Consider the following 19,331-nt stretch of genomic DNA (forward strand, 5'->3'; position numbering starts at 1 on the left):
CATTTTTGTGCAAAAAATAATCGACGCAGTCCGTCGGTTTTCTTAAAAAAAAAGATTTAAAAAAATTATTGAAAAAACCTACAGAATCTGTCGGTCTTTCCGTCGGTTTTTTCCATCGGTTTTTTTCCGTTGGTTTTTACCAGTTTTTTAGTAGTGTTTGAGAAGAATGGTTACAAAAATTTTGTGCCTGAATTTGTCTTTTCGAATTTTAGAGACTCGAGAGCGACACCAGTGCCAGAATACTTTTTTTTTTTTTTAACAAGAGAAACTTGAGGAAAAAGAAGCAGGGAGAGAGAAATATAGGTCTGAGGAATGGTTTAATGATTAATCTCACGAAGGTTTATGAGTTTGTACGCTGTTTGTATGAAAAATAGACGGAGATCAAATTTGTTAAGTTTTTGGATAGTTAAAGGACTAAAACCGGTAAGTGTGTATCTAAGAGACCATTTTAAACCTACTCCCATAGATAAGGGACTATTTATGGCCTTTTCTCAGACAATATTCAAGTGAAACTGTCCACGCACCAAGAAAATTATGGATCGGGTTTAATAAAATCATAAGTTTATCTCATTTATACTGGCTTCATTCTTTGATTCAAGACTCAAAAGTTGCAATCCTACTACCTTTAAATGATTAATTCTGTGTAAAATCATCATTTTCGTTGTTGCTGGTCTAATTGTATAGTTGATCAGTGTCTGACTTATTCCAACAAACAGTGATTCGATAATTCTTGCTTTAGATCTGCTGCTTCATTTGATTATTATTTTTACTAGGCCAGCTTGATTGATAAACATGTATATACTACATTCCTCCAACACAAATATAGAATAACCCTAAAAGCAATTAAAGTGTCTGATTATAACACGACACCTTATTTCAATGGCACCATAAGAAAGACAACCAACTCTATCACTAATTAAAAAAAAAAAAAAAAAAAAAAAAGGGAAAAAAATGAAAAATGCCTCTACGTATTGATAATGGCTTAAATTTGCTCTCTTTTACGGTTAAAACGCCCCTACTTTTACCACAGTTACAGTTAAAAACTTGTGCTCCTTTCCTGGGTCCAATAGGTAGAAGGAGGATAAACTTTAAACAATTTTCAATAAGTTAGGGACATTTTTAACCCTTTTCTGCTACAAGAATGAAACTATATGATAAACATGAATCTTGTAAAGGCTTTTTTTATTTATTTTAAAAAAAAATATTAAAGATCAGTATCACTCTTTCAGCTCTGATCAGCAACTTTTATTATGCATTAGATTGCTATCTGTGGTGGGAACCACAATTTTATAATGTGAAATCCTTGTCCAAATGTAAACTAATGCACTCTATCTGCAAAAGGGTCAACCTGTAATTTGATGATGAAGTTCCGTCTTTCTTTTTTGGACCATATTTCTTGAATCAACAAGGAAAAAAAAGGAGGAAAATGGAAGGTCAAAGTTCAAGTCTACAAGCTCCATTAGTGTCAAATCAAGAAAGCAGCCATGATAATAAAGAAGAACATGAACAAGATTATGGAGGAGAGATCATTGAAGAAATAAAGAGGCAACTAGGACTTGCTGTCCCTCTTATAGCAGTCAATGTTCTGCAGTACTGTTTGCAAGTTATTAGCATCATGTTCGTCGGACACCTCGGTGAATTGGCTCTCTCTGGTGCTTCCATGGCTACTTCTTTTGCTTCAGTCACTGGATTCAGTGTTTTGGTAACTTCTTTTGTTGGCTACTTGTCTGTTCAAAATCTTGCTAAATGATTGCACTACTTTAAAAAAAAAAAAAAAAAAGGTATTTTTTCCCATTGAAAAATGTTCAATGGCTATTCCCATTGAATGTCAGTGGAAAAAACCTAAATAGTAGTGTTTTCACTCGGAAAAATTAGGAAGTTTCTCAACATTTCAATAGGAGTCTGTTTCCCGCTATGCGTTTCCCCAGTGAGTTGGTTCGATTGGAATGAGGTGGGAAAATCATCTTTTATAACACAAATTTCTCACTGAATGTCAGTGGCAAAAACCTCTGTTTCTAGTAGCGTTGTTGATTGAATCTGACAATTTGTATGCTGCATGAACAGACGTGGATCCATGATCTAGAGTTACTGGGTTCAAAATTTGATCATGTGTGTGATTTCGGTGCTTGAAACAATTTTATCTTCTCCATATTACTATCTTTAGAGTCGATAATTTTATATGAGGAACATCTAAACTAAAACACTTGTTGTCGGTACTCTTCATTTTTCGTGTTGAGGTTTATCCTACAAAGGTACTCAAATGGATAAGTGTTCTATTTATAGGTTTTCGTCGCCTAATTAGTTATTTCCGAATACGTAAATCAATAGTTCAAACTCACTCAGAGATAGGGAATTCCTTTTTTTTTTTTTTTTTTTTTTTTGGGTTATATGTGTACATTCTGAGTGTTTTTTGGCATATGTATACATAATTCGAGCATAAATTAATGGGTTAAGTTGAACTCATAGATTGCGCACTAAGTCCACCTATGTGCCCGAACATAGGCGAAGATAGAAGCACTATTATGGGTTCGACTGAACCAGTAACTTTTACTCAAATACCGTAATTGTGTTAAGAAATTCATAAATATGTACATATATTAAATCTAGAACCCAGTTATTACCACATGAAGGCGCTATTTTGAAATTCATACCCATAAAGTTGAAATCCTGACTCCACCTCTGTGCCCGAATGAATTAATTGGGTGCTAATTCCTTTCTTATCTTGAAGCTTAGTTCTTCTCAATGTTCCCCACTTCCAAAAATGTTCATTATTTTACTCCTAGATTTATTTCTGAACTTACTGTCTTTCACGTATTCTTTTGGTAGTTAGGAATGGGAAGTGCACTGGAAACACTATGTGGGCAAGCCTACGGAGCTAAACAATACCACATGCTTGGCATTTTCACACAGAGAGCAATGCTAGTTCTTCTTTCCTTGAGCATTTTGCTCTTACTGATATGGTTCAACACCAGTACAATTCTCATCGCTTGTGGTCAAGACCGTGATATATCTATCGAAGCAGGACAATTTAATCGATGGATGATTTCGGGCCTTTTTGCGTATGGCATCCTTCAATGCCTCAACAGATTTTTACAGACTCAGAATATAGTGATGCCCATGATGTTGACCTCTGGTATCACGGCTTTGTTCCACGTTCTTATATGTTGGCTTTTCGTGTTCAAGATTGATCTTGGAAGCAAGGGGGCTGCTTTGGCTAATGCCATTTCGTATTGGGTTAACGTGTTTTTGTTAGCCGGTTATGTTAAAGTTTCCCCGGCTTGTAGAAAAACTTGGACTGGTTTTTCGAAGGAAGCTTGGCATGACGTTCTGGATTTTATCAAGCTCGCCATTCCTTCTGCAATTATGATTTGGTAAGTCTAATCTCATTTTTTCCAACTAATCAATATGTTCTTTTAAATCAAATATGAATGGCAACGTACTTACTTTGTTAGCGTGCTTATGCTGAAGGCTTTTTGACCTATTAGGCCTCCGTTTCGACTTCAAGACTTAATTTTTTTTTTATTCTTTCCATCCATTGCTGGCCATATCTGTTATGAGTAACTCACCTTTTTATGTTTTATCGCTCTGATTTCAGCTTTGAATATTGGTCATTTGAGATGGTTGTTCTTTTATCTGGCCTTCTCCCTAATCCTAAATTAGAGACATCAGTGTTATCGATAAGGTCCGTGTTCTATTAACATCAAGCTCATTGTTCATTTTGCTTCTTATAGCAAGAAAAGATCAACAAACTACCTTACACACATTTTTTGAAATTATTTTCAGTCTTAATACTTGTTGGATGGTATACATGGTTTCAGTTGGACTTGGTGCTGCTATAAGGTAAGTCAATGCACTTCGCAGTGACAAAAAGTTGTCAACTTTTCCTTCACATATATGTATGGACTTGAACTAAATTTTTTCTATCAGCACAAGAGTTTCAAATGAGTTGGGGGCTGGTCGTCCACAAGGAGCACGATTAGCTTTATGTGTTGTTGCCATAGTGGCCATCACAGTAGGATTGATAATCGCAACCACCACAATTTTGGTTCGTTTTGCGTGGGGGAGGCTATACAGCAACGAAGAAGAAGTGATTAGATACGTTGCCAAGATTTTACCTCTGCTTGCTTTATCTGATTTCCTGGATGGCTTCCAATGTGTGCTTTCAGGTTAAAATTACTCAACTCTTTCATTAGCTGAAGCAAGAACGAGAACGTGTTACGTGCTGTAGAGTATTTTTTGCATTTTTTTCAGGGGCTGCTAGAGGATGTGGATGGCAAAAACTCCGTGCATATATCAATCTTGGTGCTTATTATGTTGTGGGGTTACCTTCTTCTGTTCTCTTTGCATTTGTTTTCAATACTGGAGGCATGGTACATCTCCATTACTCCTTTAACAACCCCACCCCCAAACTACCCCTCATCAAATCTTATCTTTCTGTCTTTGATTTATGTTCATACTTTCAGGGACTATGGATGGGGATCATTTGTGCCCTGCTAGTGCAAAATGTGGCACTAATCGCGATAAATATATGCACTAATTGGGACAAGGAGGTGAGTCTTTCTGTCTTTTTGCAATGTCCAGATAAAAGGTTGTGATTCTGTGAGAAACTTGGCAAATAAAGCAGAAATAATCAAACATCTTTTACCATTCTAACTACTAAGGGGTAGTTTGGTTGCTGGTTAGGAAGTGGATTGTTCATGTGTTAAAAGTTTAAAACTAGTATAGTTAATACCATGTTTGGTAGCTTTTTAGTTGCTTTGCACACCAAATACGGTGTTTGGTTATCATTTTACATTCCACATAACTAAAACACGTATAAGTTATGAGTCAATCTATATATTATTTTGTGCAGCGTAGAAGATGGAATAACTAATACATAAATAACTAAATCATGCATAACTAATCTCTGCATAATTAATCCCTACATAACTCTAACCACAACCAAAAGACTCCTAAAGGGTTAGGCCAACTATAATAGAGAATGCAGAAGCAATCTGAGACCAAACATACATGTAATATAGACAATATAATCATCGATTTTAATCAAACACAAATCGAAAGAATACCTCTTCAAGCGTGACAACAACCGTAAAATCACGTTCCCACAAATTATGTGCTTCAATACAGATTGATCATTCCCTTTCACACCATATTTTAATCCAACTCAGTAGAAAAAACATGGTTTCCTTTCCTATATCAATTGATATCATCTTGCTATAAGCCTATGACTTAAGATGGACTATATTTCTTTCTCTTGTAGTCTGTTCATGTTTCTTTTTCTTGTTCTTTGTTCCTCTGTTCACATCTGTTTTTCTCTATTATATTAGGCAAGAAAAGCTGTAAATAGAGTTCCAAGGCTGTGGATTAGTTGAGTGGCATTTGGTGCTCCTAATCCGACGAGGAATATTGTTTATGTCAAGCTCAAAGTTGGAAATACATCTTGAATTGTATCATGTAAATTGCATGAAAATAAGCTTTTTTTTTTTTTTTTTTTTTTTTTTTGCAGTGCATCAATTTTTTACATCCCTTAACATTAACTTTTATTGAGTTTTTCTGTTTCATCTATTTGACATTCTAAAAGGAAGAATTGTACGAGTTCCACATGTAAAAACTATAAACGAATTCTTGTGCATATTCATGTGTATGCATAGCACAAGGTGAACGCTATGGGTGCCACAAGAATGGGCTACTGATAGGCTGGGCATCAAGTCAAATCAAATCGAGTTCAATCGTCTTCATGTCACCAACAGTTGTATCAGTTTTACCAAGAAACACATTGCAAACAAAAAGAGAATGAGTAGTTAAAACATGAAAGAATTTTTCAGATCGAGTAATTGCATTTATGGATATAGAGATCTAAACACTTGTCGGAGTTGATCGACTCAAATCGAGTCATTTGACAGCCACGAGAAAATTATAAAGAACAATCTCTTCACAGCCAACTATTGCAGAGTGGACGATTTAGGTTTTGAAGGGAGCAAATTTACGCGGATTGATAATAGAAAAAAGAAGCGAACTTAATAACTCTGCTTATTTAATCATCTAGTTTCTCTCAAAAAAATTACCTAACATAGCTAATGTTTAAGTGATGAAGATTTGATTAGTCTCAGTCTCGAACTTACATTGGATGAAATTAAGCTAGTCGTCTTCAGTTCCTGGACGGCTAGACCTGATGGACTCAATCCGTCTTTCTTCCAAAACTACTGGGATGTTGTAGGTAACTTGGTTGCTGGTTTTTGCTTCCAGAGATTTGAGACTTGTACAATGATTGAAGAATTGAAAATTTTAATAGAACTCACAGTTGTCTAATTCCGAAGTGTGATAATCCTGAAACTATTTAGCAAATTAGACCTATTAGCTAGCTTATAAATAAATATCACTTACATTAGCTAGTTGAAACTACTGATCAGTAGTTGTTGCACGTTTGGACCAAGTTTTCTTCATCCAAAGACGGCATTCTTCAGCAGTACCAGAAGGATATGCAAGCTGCCACTGCAGCAATTTATGTTGCCATTCTCCGATATTTGGCCCTCCACTTTTAATCTCCAAAATGGTCATTATTTCCTTTCCTTTCACCAGTGGTTTCATTTCCCAAACCTTCTGTAGACCTCGCTTTGTTATTGCATTCTCTACTATCTTAAATAATCCGCTTCTCTTCTCCACTTCATCCTTCGCATTCGACAAGCTTGAAGACGACTTCAAAATACCAACAGGATGCAAAAGCATAGATAGAAGAAGAGCAACGCGCCAAAATTCTTTAATCTCTGTAAGCAGCAGTCCAGTCAATATTCTAAGTTTCGAAGCAATCGGAACATCAATGATATCTCTTTTCCAATCAACATCTAGGACTTGGATATCTTCTTCAGCAACAAGTGATGGAATTAAGGTGACAAACTTCTTAGCTGCGTTATGCAATCTTATGACTGTTTCGGCATCACTGTTCTTCAACTTGAGAGAATCGCGATCAATATAATCGACAACTGGAATCTCTTTCTCTTTATTTCCAATATAAATGGTCTTAGTCTAACTGATCAATGGCAAAAATAAAGCAGCAAACAGGCAAAGTCTCTTTTGATCATCAGGAAATGAGGAACATCCAATTAAGTTTAAAAGACTCCAAGCTGAATCCAAGCAAGCAACACACAACCTATCACATCCGTTGCGATTTAATGGTTCACAACCAAATACAGTCGAAAAAAATTTCAAGTCAGCAATAGAAGTCATTGCTTTGATTGGGTAAGTATAACCTGCAGCGGCGAAATCAGGAATGGGTGTTCAAGATTTAATATATGTATATCAATAAAACAGTAATTTTTGACTTATATATATAGTATTAGTTTCTATATACATAGCATAATTTTCCGACTAAAGGTATTCAATGATTACCTGATCGTTTGTCAAATATCATAAGATCAATTTCATGTCCTATGCGTTCTTTGCTAATTTTCTTCTCAACAGCATCCTTCACTTCCTCATCTGAAGCCGCCTTCTTTAAATCTTCATCTAACACAAACCCAAATCTTGCACCAAAACGAATTGCTCGAAGTACCCTTAGCGGATCATCCAAAAATGTTTTCATTGGAGGTAATGGAGTAACAATTTTTTCTGCTTTCAAATCTGCAATGCCTCTTCCTGTACAATCCTCGATTGATTTGGTTTTAATGTTATAAAACAAGCTATTAATCGTCAAATCCCTGCGTTCAGCATCCACTTTCGGGATGCCAAAATTCATCAATGGAATACGACTGTTTTTGTCACTGTATTCTTCTGATCTTAAGTTGACGAAATCAATCCAAAATTCATCGTCTTTTTGCCAGCGCATCCTTGCTGTTTCCAAGTGTTTTGACTGTTCGGGGTTGCATGGGATGAAACAAACGTCTAGGTTTTCCTTGTTTATTTCGGATAAGTATTCATTTACTTTGTTACAGAATTGTAGTCCATGCATGTTGTCAAGAGCAATATCAATGTCATTGGATTCTTCACCTAAAAGCTTATCATGAACCCAACTACCAGCAACACGAATCGTTGTTACTAAATTAAAATGCTCCACGACTTTATGTAAAAGCTCGAATAACCTCTCTTCATTCTTCGTCAAAGCAATATGGTCCTTCACCATTGTTGTAACTCTGGCGTAAACCCTAGCGCGGCTATTTCGGTTCTCTATTTTTCTCTTTAGGCATAAGATGGAGTTATATAGAAAAGAGTTCCAATTATTTTATTTTTTTAATATTCATATTATAAATAAGGAAAATATTCATAGAAGTCAACTTACCGTATCCTAGTTTCTTCAACAGTATGCAATCGCCTCTCATCGTTCTATATGGTAACTTTAAATTGATGAAAAAGAAAAACTCTATATACATTTTTTTTATGGGAAAGGGTCAAAAATACCCCTCTATTTTGGGAAAAGGGCTAAAAATATCCTCCATTATAAATTTGGGTCAAATTATTCCTCCTGTCGTTACAATTTTCAAATATACTCCTGTCTTAACGAAACTCCCCAACATAACCCCATATGGGCTACCCGTTTCTGTGCTTAGTGGCTCCAGATGTAAGACTCGGGAACAAGTTGGTTGCATATGGGTTTTTTATGTAGTTGGATCGGGTTTAAATGGAGCGGGTTTAAAAATGAAATCGGGTTGTTTTCGGAGATTTGGGGATATCCGTTAAGATAGAGGTATATTTAAAAACTTTAATGACGGGAGGAATATTTTTTATCCAAATTTGCAACGGAGAATATTTTTAGCCCTTTTTGTAAAATAGAGGGGCTTTTTTGACCCTTTTCCCTTCTTTTTTTTCCAAATTTTAAAGATAAGTATAAGCCTGTTGACCGGTTAAAACCGGTCCGGTTGGACAGGTTAAAACCGGTAACTGGAACCGGTGGACCTTTACTGGTCGCCGGTCTACCGGGTTTCTTTAGCTGGCCGGTTTTTAAAAAATACGACCGATTAACCGGTCAAAAAAAAAAATTCTTTTTTTATATTGCTGTTGTCCACTGGACCGTTGGGTAACGGTCCATTTTGCAAAAATGGTCGTTGCCAATGGCCATTTTGGCCTCCCAACCCCCCCCCCCCCCCCCCCCCCAAAACTTTTTTTTAATACACTTTAACCCATCCCCCACCCCTATATAAACCCCTCTCCATTTTCAATTTTAATCCACACCAATTCACTCTTCTCTTTCTCTCAATTTCTCTCAATTATAGATACTTTGCAACAATTACCCACTTTAAATTTCTCTCAATTAAATATTATAAAGTTTTATTCTAGTTTCAATTATTAATTTTGCAATTATAAAAAAAATGTTGGTGGAGTTGGTGATTTTGCAACAATCTGAAGTAGCTCCAAGGCTTTGGTGGATTTGCAATTCTAGCCGCCTTCACTTTGGTGCAAATTAGTCCAGCAATTTGGTACCTTCGTTCCAACTCTATCTTTATTTTCCGCTATTTAATTTACGCAATTTAATTTGTTGCAATTTATTTTCTTGTGGTTTATTTGTGTGTGATATAAATTATTGCTATTTAATAATGCTGAAGAATGTGAGACGTGGTGGCGGTAGTAGTGATATTGTTAGGGATGGGTTTACGGAGGAAACATTTGTGAACGAAACACCTAATTTAGGTATTAATATTGGTGGAAATAATCCACTTTTAGATCATGAGGTAATGCAACACTATACCGGCACTTTTAATGAAATTGATGATGATGATGATGATGAAACACAAGCCCCCGAAAATTCCATAGGAGATACAGATCCTGCACAATCACATACACAAGATAAACCGCCAAAAACTCATAAGCCAACTGCTAGAATTTGGAAATTGACTAAAGATTAGGAAAGACAATTGGCTATATGTAATTTATGTAACAAACAATTTGTTTTCAGGCAACTAACTAGTAAGCTAAGGGTGGTGGAACGGGTTCACTAACGGGTCATATGAGAACTAGACATAAGGAGGTTTGGGAAGAGAAAACGGGTTCAAATGTGGGGGGGTATTTAACTAACAATAGACGCATGAACTGGTAAAAATTTTAGCTAGGACAAGAAAAAAGACCGTATAGAAATAGCTAAAATGGTTGCTTTTGATGCTCTACCATTTTTCTTTCCTTCGGGTTTGGGTTTTGTTACTTATATTCAACGTTGTCATAATCCGTTGTTTGAGGGTATTCCTAGAAGTAATTGTAGATCGGATATTATAGATTTTATTTGTGCCATGTATTTAATTCTTTAAATTGTAGTGTTTCTCTTACCGCCGATTTGGGTCTTAGTCTTAACAAGTTAGATTTTTTTGCTATTACATGCCATTGAGTTGATGATAATTGGGTGATGCAAAAAAGAATTATAGCATTTTTATATGATGAAGGGAAAGGTCGTTATGACGGAAAATTTTTAGCGGATTCAATGTCAACTATTATGAATTTTTTTAACATTTATAGAAAGACACTTTATATTGCTTTAGATAATGCTTCTAATAATACAAAAGGAGTTGGTCTTTTAAAAAGGGAATTAAACCCTCTGCTAAAAAATATTTTTCATGTGAGATGTAGTTGTCACATTTTAAACTTGATTGGTAGAGATGGTCTTGACTATTTTGAAGATTCTATTCGAAAAGTTACAAATGCGGTTGTTTTTCTTTTTTGTAATGCTGATAAGCAAAAAATGAGAGATTTTAAGCATTCTTGTTTGCAAAATGGCCTTAGACCTAGGAAAATTCAAGTAGAAGTTGACACTAGGTGGAACTACACTTATATTATGTTACAACAAGCATGTGATTATAGGATTCCCATACAACAAGTTCACAACCATTTTAATACGGATAGTGATGATTGGATAAATAATAACGATTGGGAAGATGTTAAGGAATGTATTGAACTTTTACAAAAAATTTATAATGCAACTCTTGCTTTTTCTAGACAATTCTATCCCACAGTAACCGAAATTTTAGCCTACTTAACGGAAATAGCTAGAGTTTTATATGAGTATAAAGATAAATCCGGTCATCAAACGGCTATTTTTTATATGACAACAAAATTTAAGAAGTATTTTTTTCCCATCCCAACTTTATTTATATTGGGTTCTCTTTTAAATCCTTGTTTTAAAATGTCTTATACTAGAGGATTGGTTGGTCAAATTTATAAATATTTAGAAATTTCCGAGGGAGTTGAACCATCTTTACTTGACGCCAAACTCGCGGTTGATGCCGAATTTATAAAAGTTTTTACACATTATTCTACTTTGGAAGAAAGTGCTACACCCGTTGCTCCACGCCTTACTACTTCTCAAAGTAGCAAAAAAGGCTTGTCGGGGTTGTCGAATTGAAAAGTTTTACATTCACATCCAACTCCTTGTCATAATGCAAACTTCGATGAATATCACCTTTATTTGATGCAGCCAAATGTGGATATCAACCAACTAGATGATTTGGACGTCTTAGCATGGTGGAAGAAATACAAGGCGAGTCATCTGATACTTTCAAGAATGACTCGATATATCCTTACGGTTCAAATATCAACCGTGGCTTTGGAAAGTGCATTTAGCCAAGGAAGACAACAAATTGGAGATCATAGACACTCATTATCCGGATTTAACTTGCAAGTACTAGTTTGCATTCGCGATTGGATTAGATCGGACTGACGCAACCAAAACTTAGAAGCAGTGGAAGGTGAAAAGGAAGAGATTGAAGATTTGATAGCAAGTGGAGTAGACCAAATGGAAGACTTAGAAAATATCTCAATGACCGAATATAATATTGCGGAGATTAGCGAAATGATTGACATTTTTTTATTTTATTCTTGTACTACTTTTTTGCAACTCATGTATTATTTGCAAGTTAAAAAAAAACTACAACTTGCAAATAAATGTTATCCATGAATGAATAAAATATATGGCTCATTGAGCTTTCTTCTATTTACTTGTGTTCATATTCTTACTTATATTAAGTTAGGAATATACCTAAAATATACTAAGAATATACTTATAATATACATCTACTTGACTTAAAAAATAGAAATTTATATACTTGGAAAACTAACTTAAGTTATAATACATATTATAAGTAGCTAAGCATATAAGTTAAGTTTTTTCTAAGTTTATAAATTTCTATTTTATAACTTAAGTATATTTATATTATAAGTATATTCTTAGTATATTTTAGGTATATCTAGTATAAATATACTTAAGTTACCTAAAATATACTAAGAATATACTTATAATATACATCTACTTGACTTAAAAAATAGAAATTTATATACTTGGAAAAATAACTTAAGTTATAATACATATTATAAGTAGCTAAGCATATAAGTTAAGTTTTTTTCTAAGTTTATAAATTTCTATTTTATAACTTAAGTATATTTATATTATAAGTATATTCTTAGTATCTTTTAGGTATATCTAGTATAAATATACTTAAGCTATAAATAGAAAGTTATAAACTTAAAAAAAACTTAACTTATAAATAACTTAAGTTATAATACATATAACTTTCTATTTATACATATATATAAATAACTTAGAAAACTTATAATATATATATATTAAGTTATATGTATTATAAATTAAGTTATTTATAAGTTAAGTTTTTTCTAAGTTTATAAATTTCTATTTTATAACTTAAGTATATTTATATTATAAGTATGTTCTTAGTATATTTTAGGTATATTTAGTATAAATATACTTAAGTTATAAATAGAAAGTTATAATTTAAGCATATAACTAATATATATATATATATATATATATATATATATATATATATATATATATATATATAGTTAGTAAATATATAAACTTTAGTTATAAACTTATATAACATATATAAATATACCTACAATATACTAAGAAATATTATAATATAAATATACTTTACAAAAAATAAAAACAAAAAAGAGGCTTTTTTTTACGTTTTAACCGGCCGGTTCTGGTTTCCAACTTTCCACCCGGTTAACCGGTAACCGGTGGCCGATTCCTGTTTTTTGATCGGAAACCGGCCGATTTTCTAACCGGTTGCCGGTCCGGGCCGGTTGCGACCGGTTAACAGGCTTAGATGAGTACTAGTAATTTATTTACAAAGAGAACTTCTTTTGTCGACTTTTTTCTTCTTTTGTTGACTATGATCTTAATACTTAATTTAGTATCTTAGAATATTTTATGGACTTAGATATGGGTACGACGTGCACAACATGTGTCCTAGCCCTACTGTTATTTTTCGACTGATTGTTGTCTGCCTACTACTGTATTTTCGAATAACAACCAAGATATTCTTATGAGAGTTGGACAATTTTGCACAGAAAAATGTAAAAGATATATTTGATATTTTCGTATAAAAATATTGTTAGATATAGTAGTAGTATTTAATTTAACTAAAAGTTAAAAAGGACATTGAATTTTTTGTGGTTTTTTGGTACACATGTACAATTCAACTTTATAAGTAGGAACTTCCCACTTTCAAAACCACCTAGGTGAATAAAAAATGCACAATTCGTGATTATTTTCAAACTTGAAAGGAAACTATTAACATGAAGAACGGGATGGCACTAAAAATGGTAACACTAACCTTAATCATACAATGCTAGAATATGTAAAGCCAATCTTAATTATGAAATCTATTAGTAGTACTTATTATCGTATAAATGTTCTCTAACTGTATCAAATTGATATACCACGTATTTGTTCATAATTGGAGACTTTTAGAATTAAATTATATAATCTCTCGCCTTTTATTCCTACATAATTATTATTCATAGATTATATTAATTATTCTAATAAAATTATTAGTAAGTATATTAAGAGATTCTTTGAAATAAAAAAAAATGAAAAAAGAGAAAGTTCACAAGAAAAGGAGAAGAAATAAATCTTGTTGCTTTAAGAGGGGTGCCAGGTACGCTTCACCAAAACAAAAAAAGGAACAAAGAATCAGGAAAAAAGAAAACCTAAAATGAAAATAAAATTCGTTGAAATTGAAACTTAAAGGGAAGGAATTATTACCAATAAATAAAAAACAAATATCAAATAATGTGCTCATTATATCTTCCACATACAAAATGATAAAATTTAAGATGCAGAAATTAATATAAGGCAAAATGTTCATGCCAATGTTTTGTAAATATTTTTTATTATTAGTGCAAATAGTATTTATACAACCTATATTTAAAGACTGCTGAAATTTAAAAGAAATGGTAATTGATAAATGAAAAAATCACTAATATGAAAAAATAAGTTTGTTAGCTTAAGAAATGTGTAATAGCTTACGTTTTCACCAAAAAATTAAATAGAGAAGAAAAAAAAATGTCGATCTCAAAATAAAAATAGCAATTACTAGGAGATCAAAATGGAAGAAAGAATGTTAATTGTTATCAAGAAAGGAAAGTCATGGACCTCGTAGTACCCGCATACAACAACTCTGCTCAACAAAAATTGAATATATCATTATTAAATAAGCAATAAATACCAAAAGATATGTTCATCAAACTTTTCATACACAAAATGCAAAAATTGAAAGTCTAAAATTGATGTAACTAAAAGGGAAAATACACAAATAACCTCCCCCCCCCTCCCCCCCCGGGTCCCCCCGTATACTCGGATAAATTATAACGCACCCAACCTTTGCAGGCGACCTATTACCCCCCTGGCCTTATTTTTTCTGTATTTTTGTACCTTTTTTCGGCTGACGTGGCACAAAAAAATTTGTTGCCCAGTCGCACAGTGGAGAGTGTTGCACACTCTCCGCCACATTGGCGCCACGTCACTACCACATCTTCTTCTTCTTCTTCTTCTTCTTCTTCTTCTTCTTCTTCTACTTCTTCTTATTCTTCTTCTTCTTCATTTCAAGAAATCAATCAACCTATTTTCCTCCATTAACACACGCATTCAATTTCATCATCAATCATAAAAAGCTTATTTTCAAGAAATCAACCAACCCATATTCTTCCTCCATTAACACACACACACATTCAACCCATTTTCTTCCTCCATAAACACACACACATTCAACCCATTTTTTTCCTCCATTAACACTCACACATTCAATTTCATCATCAATCATAAATATCTTTTTAAGAAATCAACCAACCCATTTTCTTCTTTCATTAAGCTGAGGGGGCATTTGACTATTTTCTCAAATAAACAATGAAGAAATTGCATGAACTGCCACAAATATTAGTTTACTTTATTTCTTCAAAATAAATAATGAAGAAATTGCACGAACTGCCCTTCAAATGGACTTTTAACAGGTACGAAGAAATTGCACGAACTGCCCTTCTAATGGACTGGTTGCTCAAAAATGGTTATTGCACGAACTGCCCTTCATTGAGAAGAAATAAACAATGAAGAAATTGCACGAACTGCCCTTCAAATGGACTGGTTGCCCTTCAATGTGTGTGTGTGTTAATGGAGGAAGAAAATTGGTTGAATGTGTGTGTGTTAATGGAGGAAGAAAATGGGTTGGTTGATTTCTTGAAAAGATATGTATGATTGATGATGAAATTGAATGTGTGTATATTAATGGAGGAAGAAAATGGGTTGAATGTGTGTGTTAATGGAGGAAGAAAATGGGTTGAATGTGTGTGTGTCAATGGAGGAAGAATATGGGTTGGTTGATTTCTTGAAAATAAGCTTTTTATGATTGATGACGAAATTGAATATGTGTGTATTAATGAAGGAAAATGGGTTGACTGATTTCTTGAAATGAAGAAGAAGAATAAGACGTGGCACCAATGTGGCGGAGCGTGTGCAACGCTATCTACTGTGCAACTGGGCATCAAATATTTTTTGTGCCACGTCGGTAGAAAAGTACAAAAATACGAAAAAATAAGGCGGGGGGGGGGGGGGGGGTTATAGGTCGCCTGCAAAGGTTGGGTGCGTCATAATTAATCCGAGTATACGTTGGGGGGTATTTGTGTATTTTCCCTAACTAAAAATATAGCTTTTATTTGGAGAAATAAAATATTAATAAAAATTTAAGTACAAATTATGAAATTTTATGTCAGACTGTTGAATTTTTTTATCTCATTTGATCCTCAATTTGATATGATAAAAGTATTCCATGTTCACAATAAAGCTAATCTTTGTGTACTGCAATCCATTTATATTCGGAAAAACAATTTCTCCAAATTCTTTAAATAGTATCTAACCCATTTTTCTGCAATTTCATACAAAGTAACTTAATTAAATTTACAACACATGTACATAAATAAAATTGAACAGAAAGAATACGGAAATCTGGAGCAGAAGCTGAGCTTCAGCAGTTGGCTCACCTGATAGATAATGAAGACACGGGCCACCCTGAAAGAAGTTGCCACACTAGTTTTGGTGATTAATGTAGATGCGTAAATTTTTCAACTAGTCTTAGGGACTTTCATACTTCCGGGCCTACGTTCTCAGAATCTTCAGATATACCTATCACATCGCATTTCTAGCTTTGTTTCTCGCTGGTGCAACTCGAAATAGAGTGGCTGGACTTACATTCTTGAGCTACACTTTCTTCGGGCGACGAAGAACTCTTCTTTTTGCATTTGAAGGCATGCTTCTCTACAAGGTATTTATTCATTTCTTTTCTTTGTCAGTTTTTCCTTCTTTCTTTGTCGAAGTAATTGAATTTGTCAAATATATTTAACTTGATATCGATTTTTTCCAATATTTCTAGATTTCTTTGTTTGGTATCTTTCATAGAGCAAATTCTCTGTTCCACCTAAGGCAACGAAGTGACTACATTGCTCTTGCATCTAGCATCCTCCTCATAGGATGTCATTCTTTACTTTCTGGCCCTTGGGATTGAACGGAGACAACATACCCAGACGATATTAGAGCTTTAGATGCATGCTGCGAGATAACTGTGTTTTTATTCATGACACTAGTCATGAATTTAGCTACACTGTTTCTTATTTGTGCCTTGAAAGCCTGGGTATTTGCTCTCCTTGCTGCTACTTTATTTGAGGTAGCAGCCAAAATCAAATCTCATTCAATATTTTTACATGACACTTCGGCCAGTAACTTTGTGGCTCTATTATGCGGTGGATCTTAATATATAAATTCTTGGAGGAGTAGAAACAGAGATGGAGAATCAATTGATATGAATCATTTTATTCGTGCTATTGACTCTTTTGATTCGTGCGATTGACGTGCATCTTATGATTTGTATTTAATAATAAAAAGTTAACTTCAGACGGAACTTAATAATATTTATGAATGCATTAGATACTTTTATATTAACATCTTGCATCTCTTCGTGAACATTGTTCTTCTCTATGTGCTTCTATCTATATAAGTGTCATATTGATAGACACGTTCGGGCTTCATCTTTTTGTGCTATTGACGTGCATTCTATGATAGAACATTGAATATCTTATAGAAAGAGGTCGCGTGCTAATGACGTGCATCTTTTGACTTTGTCTTTAATTTTTAGAGTTTTAATCATTGGGAACGAAAAAGAACCTATAGACAAATAATTCAACATATTTCTAATCTTAAGATGTTGCGACATTTACATTTAATATATACAAGTAACTAACACTGACTCAAATTGGATAACACAAATAGAAACTACTAAACCCCAAAACTCAAATTGCAAAAATTACAGCAAGACTCAGCCTCAGATTTAAATTAGTTTCAATAATACCTTCCAAACTCATCTACCATTCTCAAATACTTTCCAATGTCATGTTGGGGAAGCATAAATTTTTTAGAATCCATCTTTTGACAATCTTGAATATTCTTTCAAAATTGGTATATCACGACAAAAGCAAAGTGTTTGTTCAACAGATCTGCAAAATTTAATTCCCTGATTAATATCTCCAACTAACAACGAAAGTGAACATCTAAAATCTAAATAATTTCTTCTATTATTGTGGTTTAGGTGGCATTATTGGTGTAGCGAGAATTGTCCTCAAGTTTTCGAAAAGGAGTTCACAACAGAAGTAAAAACCAGCCAAATAATTTTTGTGCTTATATCAATATCTTGCTCCTTCTCTTCGTGAACGTTGTTCCCCTCCCCACCCTTGTATTTATATGCGCGTCATATAGATTAGTTCGTTCTTGTGACCACCAGCCGGTCCTTATTTGTGAATTGGTACTTGCACTTCTTGGAAGTCTACTGGCGGCTTGATTTTCTAATCATATTTTAGAATTCACAGCTTAACAATTATTGGATGCGGCGTATGATTCCTCTATTAGGTTGATCATTCTACGATCTTCTTGCGTATATGTTCAATTTCATGTCTTATAAGTATTTTTTTTTTCAACGTATCAACGCAATTAATACTGGTTCAGGTAATTCCCATCATATCCTAAGAGATTAATACAGGAGATGCTTGAGACTGTACGTTGTTTCCTTTCTTCTACATGCTCATATGTGGAAGCATTCTGACAAAGCTATAAATTAAGGCCGTCCCGCAATTTCTTAAATAGATGGCAATGGAGTTTTGTTAGGTGTAGCATTTTAGCCTCTCCGGTGCTTCTACTATTAGTTATATTTAATGAGAGCCCCATAGTTTCTCATTAGGCAAAGGCGAATGGAGGAAGCAGAAGTAGCCATCGGAAGGATACGAAAATCTGGAGCAAAAGCCGAAACTGACAGTTAACTCACCTGATTGATAATGAAGATAGAAAGTCCTAAAAGAAGCTGCAACACTCACCAGTTTTGGTGATTAATGTACCAGCACAAATTTTTCAGCGAGTTTTAGGTTTAGACTCTGCCATATTTTTCGGGCCTAAATTCTCAGTCTATCGGGTATACCTATCACACTCCCTTTCTAGCTTTGTTCCTACTGGTGCAATTCGAACTGGGTTGGCTAGACTTACATTCTTGAACTACACTTTCTTCGGGTGCTTCTTTTTGTATGTGCAGGCATACTTCTCTCCGAGGTATTTATTCATTTTTTCCTTGTTAGTTATTCCTTCTTTCTTTGTCAAAGTAATTTAATTTTTCAAATATATCTAACTTGATATTGATTTCTTCTACATATTTCTAGATTTCTTTATTTGTTATCTTTCATAGAGCAAATCCTTTGTTCCACCTAAGACAACAAAGTGATTATATTGCCATTACATCTAGCATCCTTCTCTTAGGATGCTATTCTCTGCTTTCTGGCCCTCGGAATTGGACAAATGTAGTATACCTAGACAATTTTAGAGCTTTATGCGCATGTTGCGAGACAATGGTGTTTTTATTCATGACATTAGTCATGAATCTAACTACATCACTTTTTATTATGCCTTGAAAGCATGGGTATTTGCTTTCCTTGCTGCTATGATTCTCTGTGCGCGATGCATAATATACAAGTTCTTTCTTGAGGTAGAAAAGAAGGAAGGCGAATTACCAAAGGCAGATATCTCTATT

General features: G+C 33.9%; 1 protein-coding gene and 1 pseudogene across 4 annotated transcripts; one reads left to right on the forward strand and one right to left on the reverse strand.

Annotated features, from left to right (window-relative positions):
* Positions 1-883: 883 nt before the first annotated feature.
* LOC132059941 (protein DETOXIFICATION 16-like) lies at positions 884-5,496 on the forward strand. 4 transcript variants are annotated; one of them, XR_009415820.1, is made up of 8 exons: positions 884-1,702; positions 2,827-3,371; positions 3,596-3,682; positions 3,784-3,840; positions 3,928-4,166; positions 4,252-4,321; positions 4,464-4,550; positions 5,328-5,464. XR_009415820.1 is itself a non-coding variant. In XM_059452785.1 (8 exons), the coding sequence occupies exons 1-8, from the start codon at positions 1,427-1,429 to the stop codon at positions 5,370-5,372; spliced, it is 1,455 nt and encodes a 484-aa protein (XP_059308768.1). In that variant the 5' UTR covers positions 885-1,426; the 3' UTR covers positions 5,373-5,496. The 4 variants fall into 4 exon arrangements, 3 of the variants coding, with proteins under 3 accessions (XP_059308768.1, XP_059308766.1, XP_059308769.1); XM_059452785.1 differs by having other exon boundaries at positions 885-1,702; positions 4,252-4,370; positions 5,328-5,496; XM_059452783.1 differs by having other exon boundaries at positions 885-1,702; positions 4,252-4,550; positions 5,328-5,496.
* Positions 5,497-6,370: 874 nt separating this feature from the next.
* Positions 6,371-8,116, reverse strand: LOC132061480 (tRNA nucleotidyltransferase cca2-like; annotated as a pseudogene).
* Between the last annotated feature and the right edge of the window lie 11,215 nt (positions 8,117-19,331).

This window comes from Lycium ferocissimum, chromosome 6 (genome assembly GCF_029784015.1).
Source record: "Lycium ferocissimum isolate CSIRO_LF1 chromosome 6, AGI_CSIRO_Lferr_CH_V1, whole genome shotgun sequence".
Classification (NCBI taxonomy): domain Eukaryota; kingdom Viridiplantae; phylum Streptophyta; class Magnoliopsida; order Solanales; family Solanaceae; genus Lycium; species Lycium ferocissimum.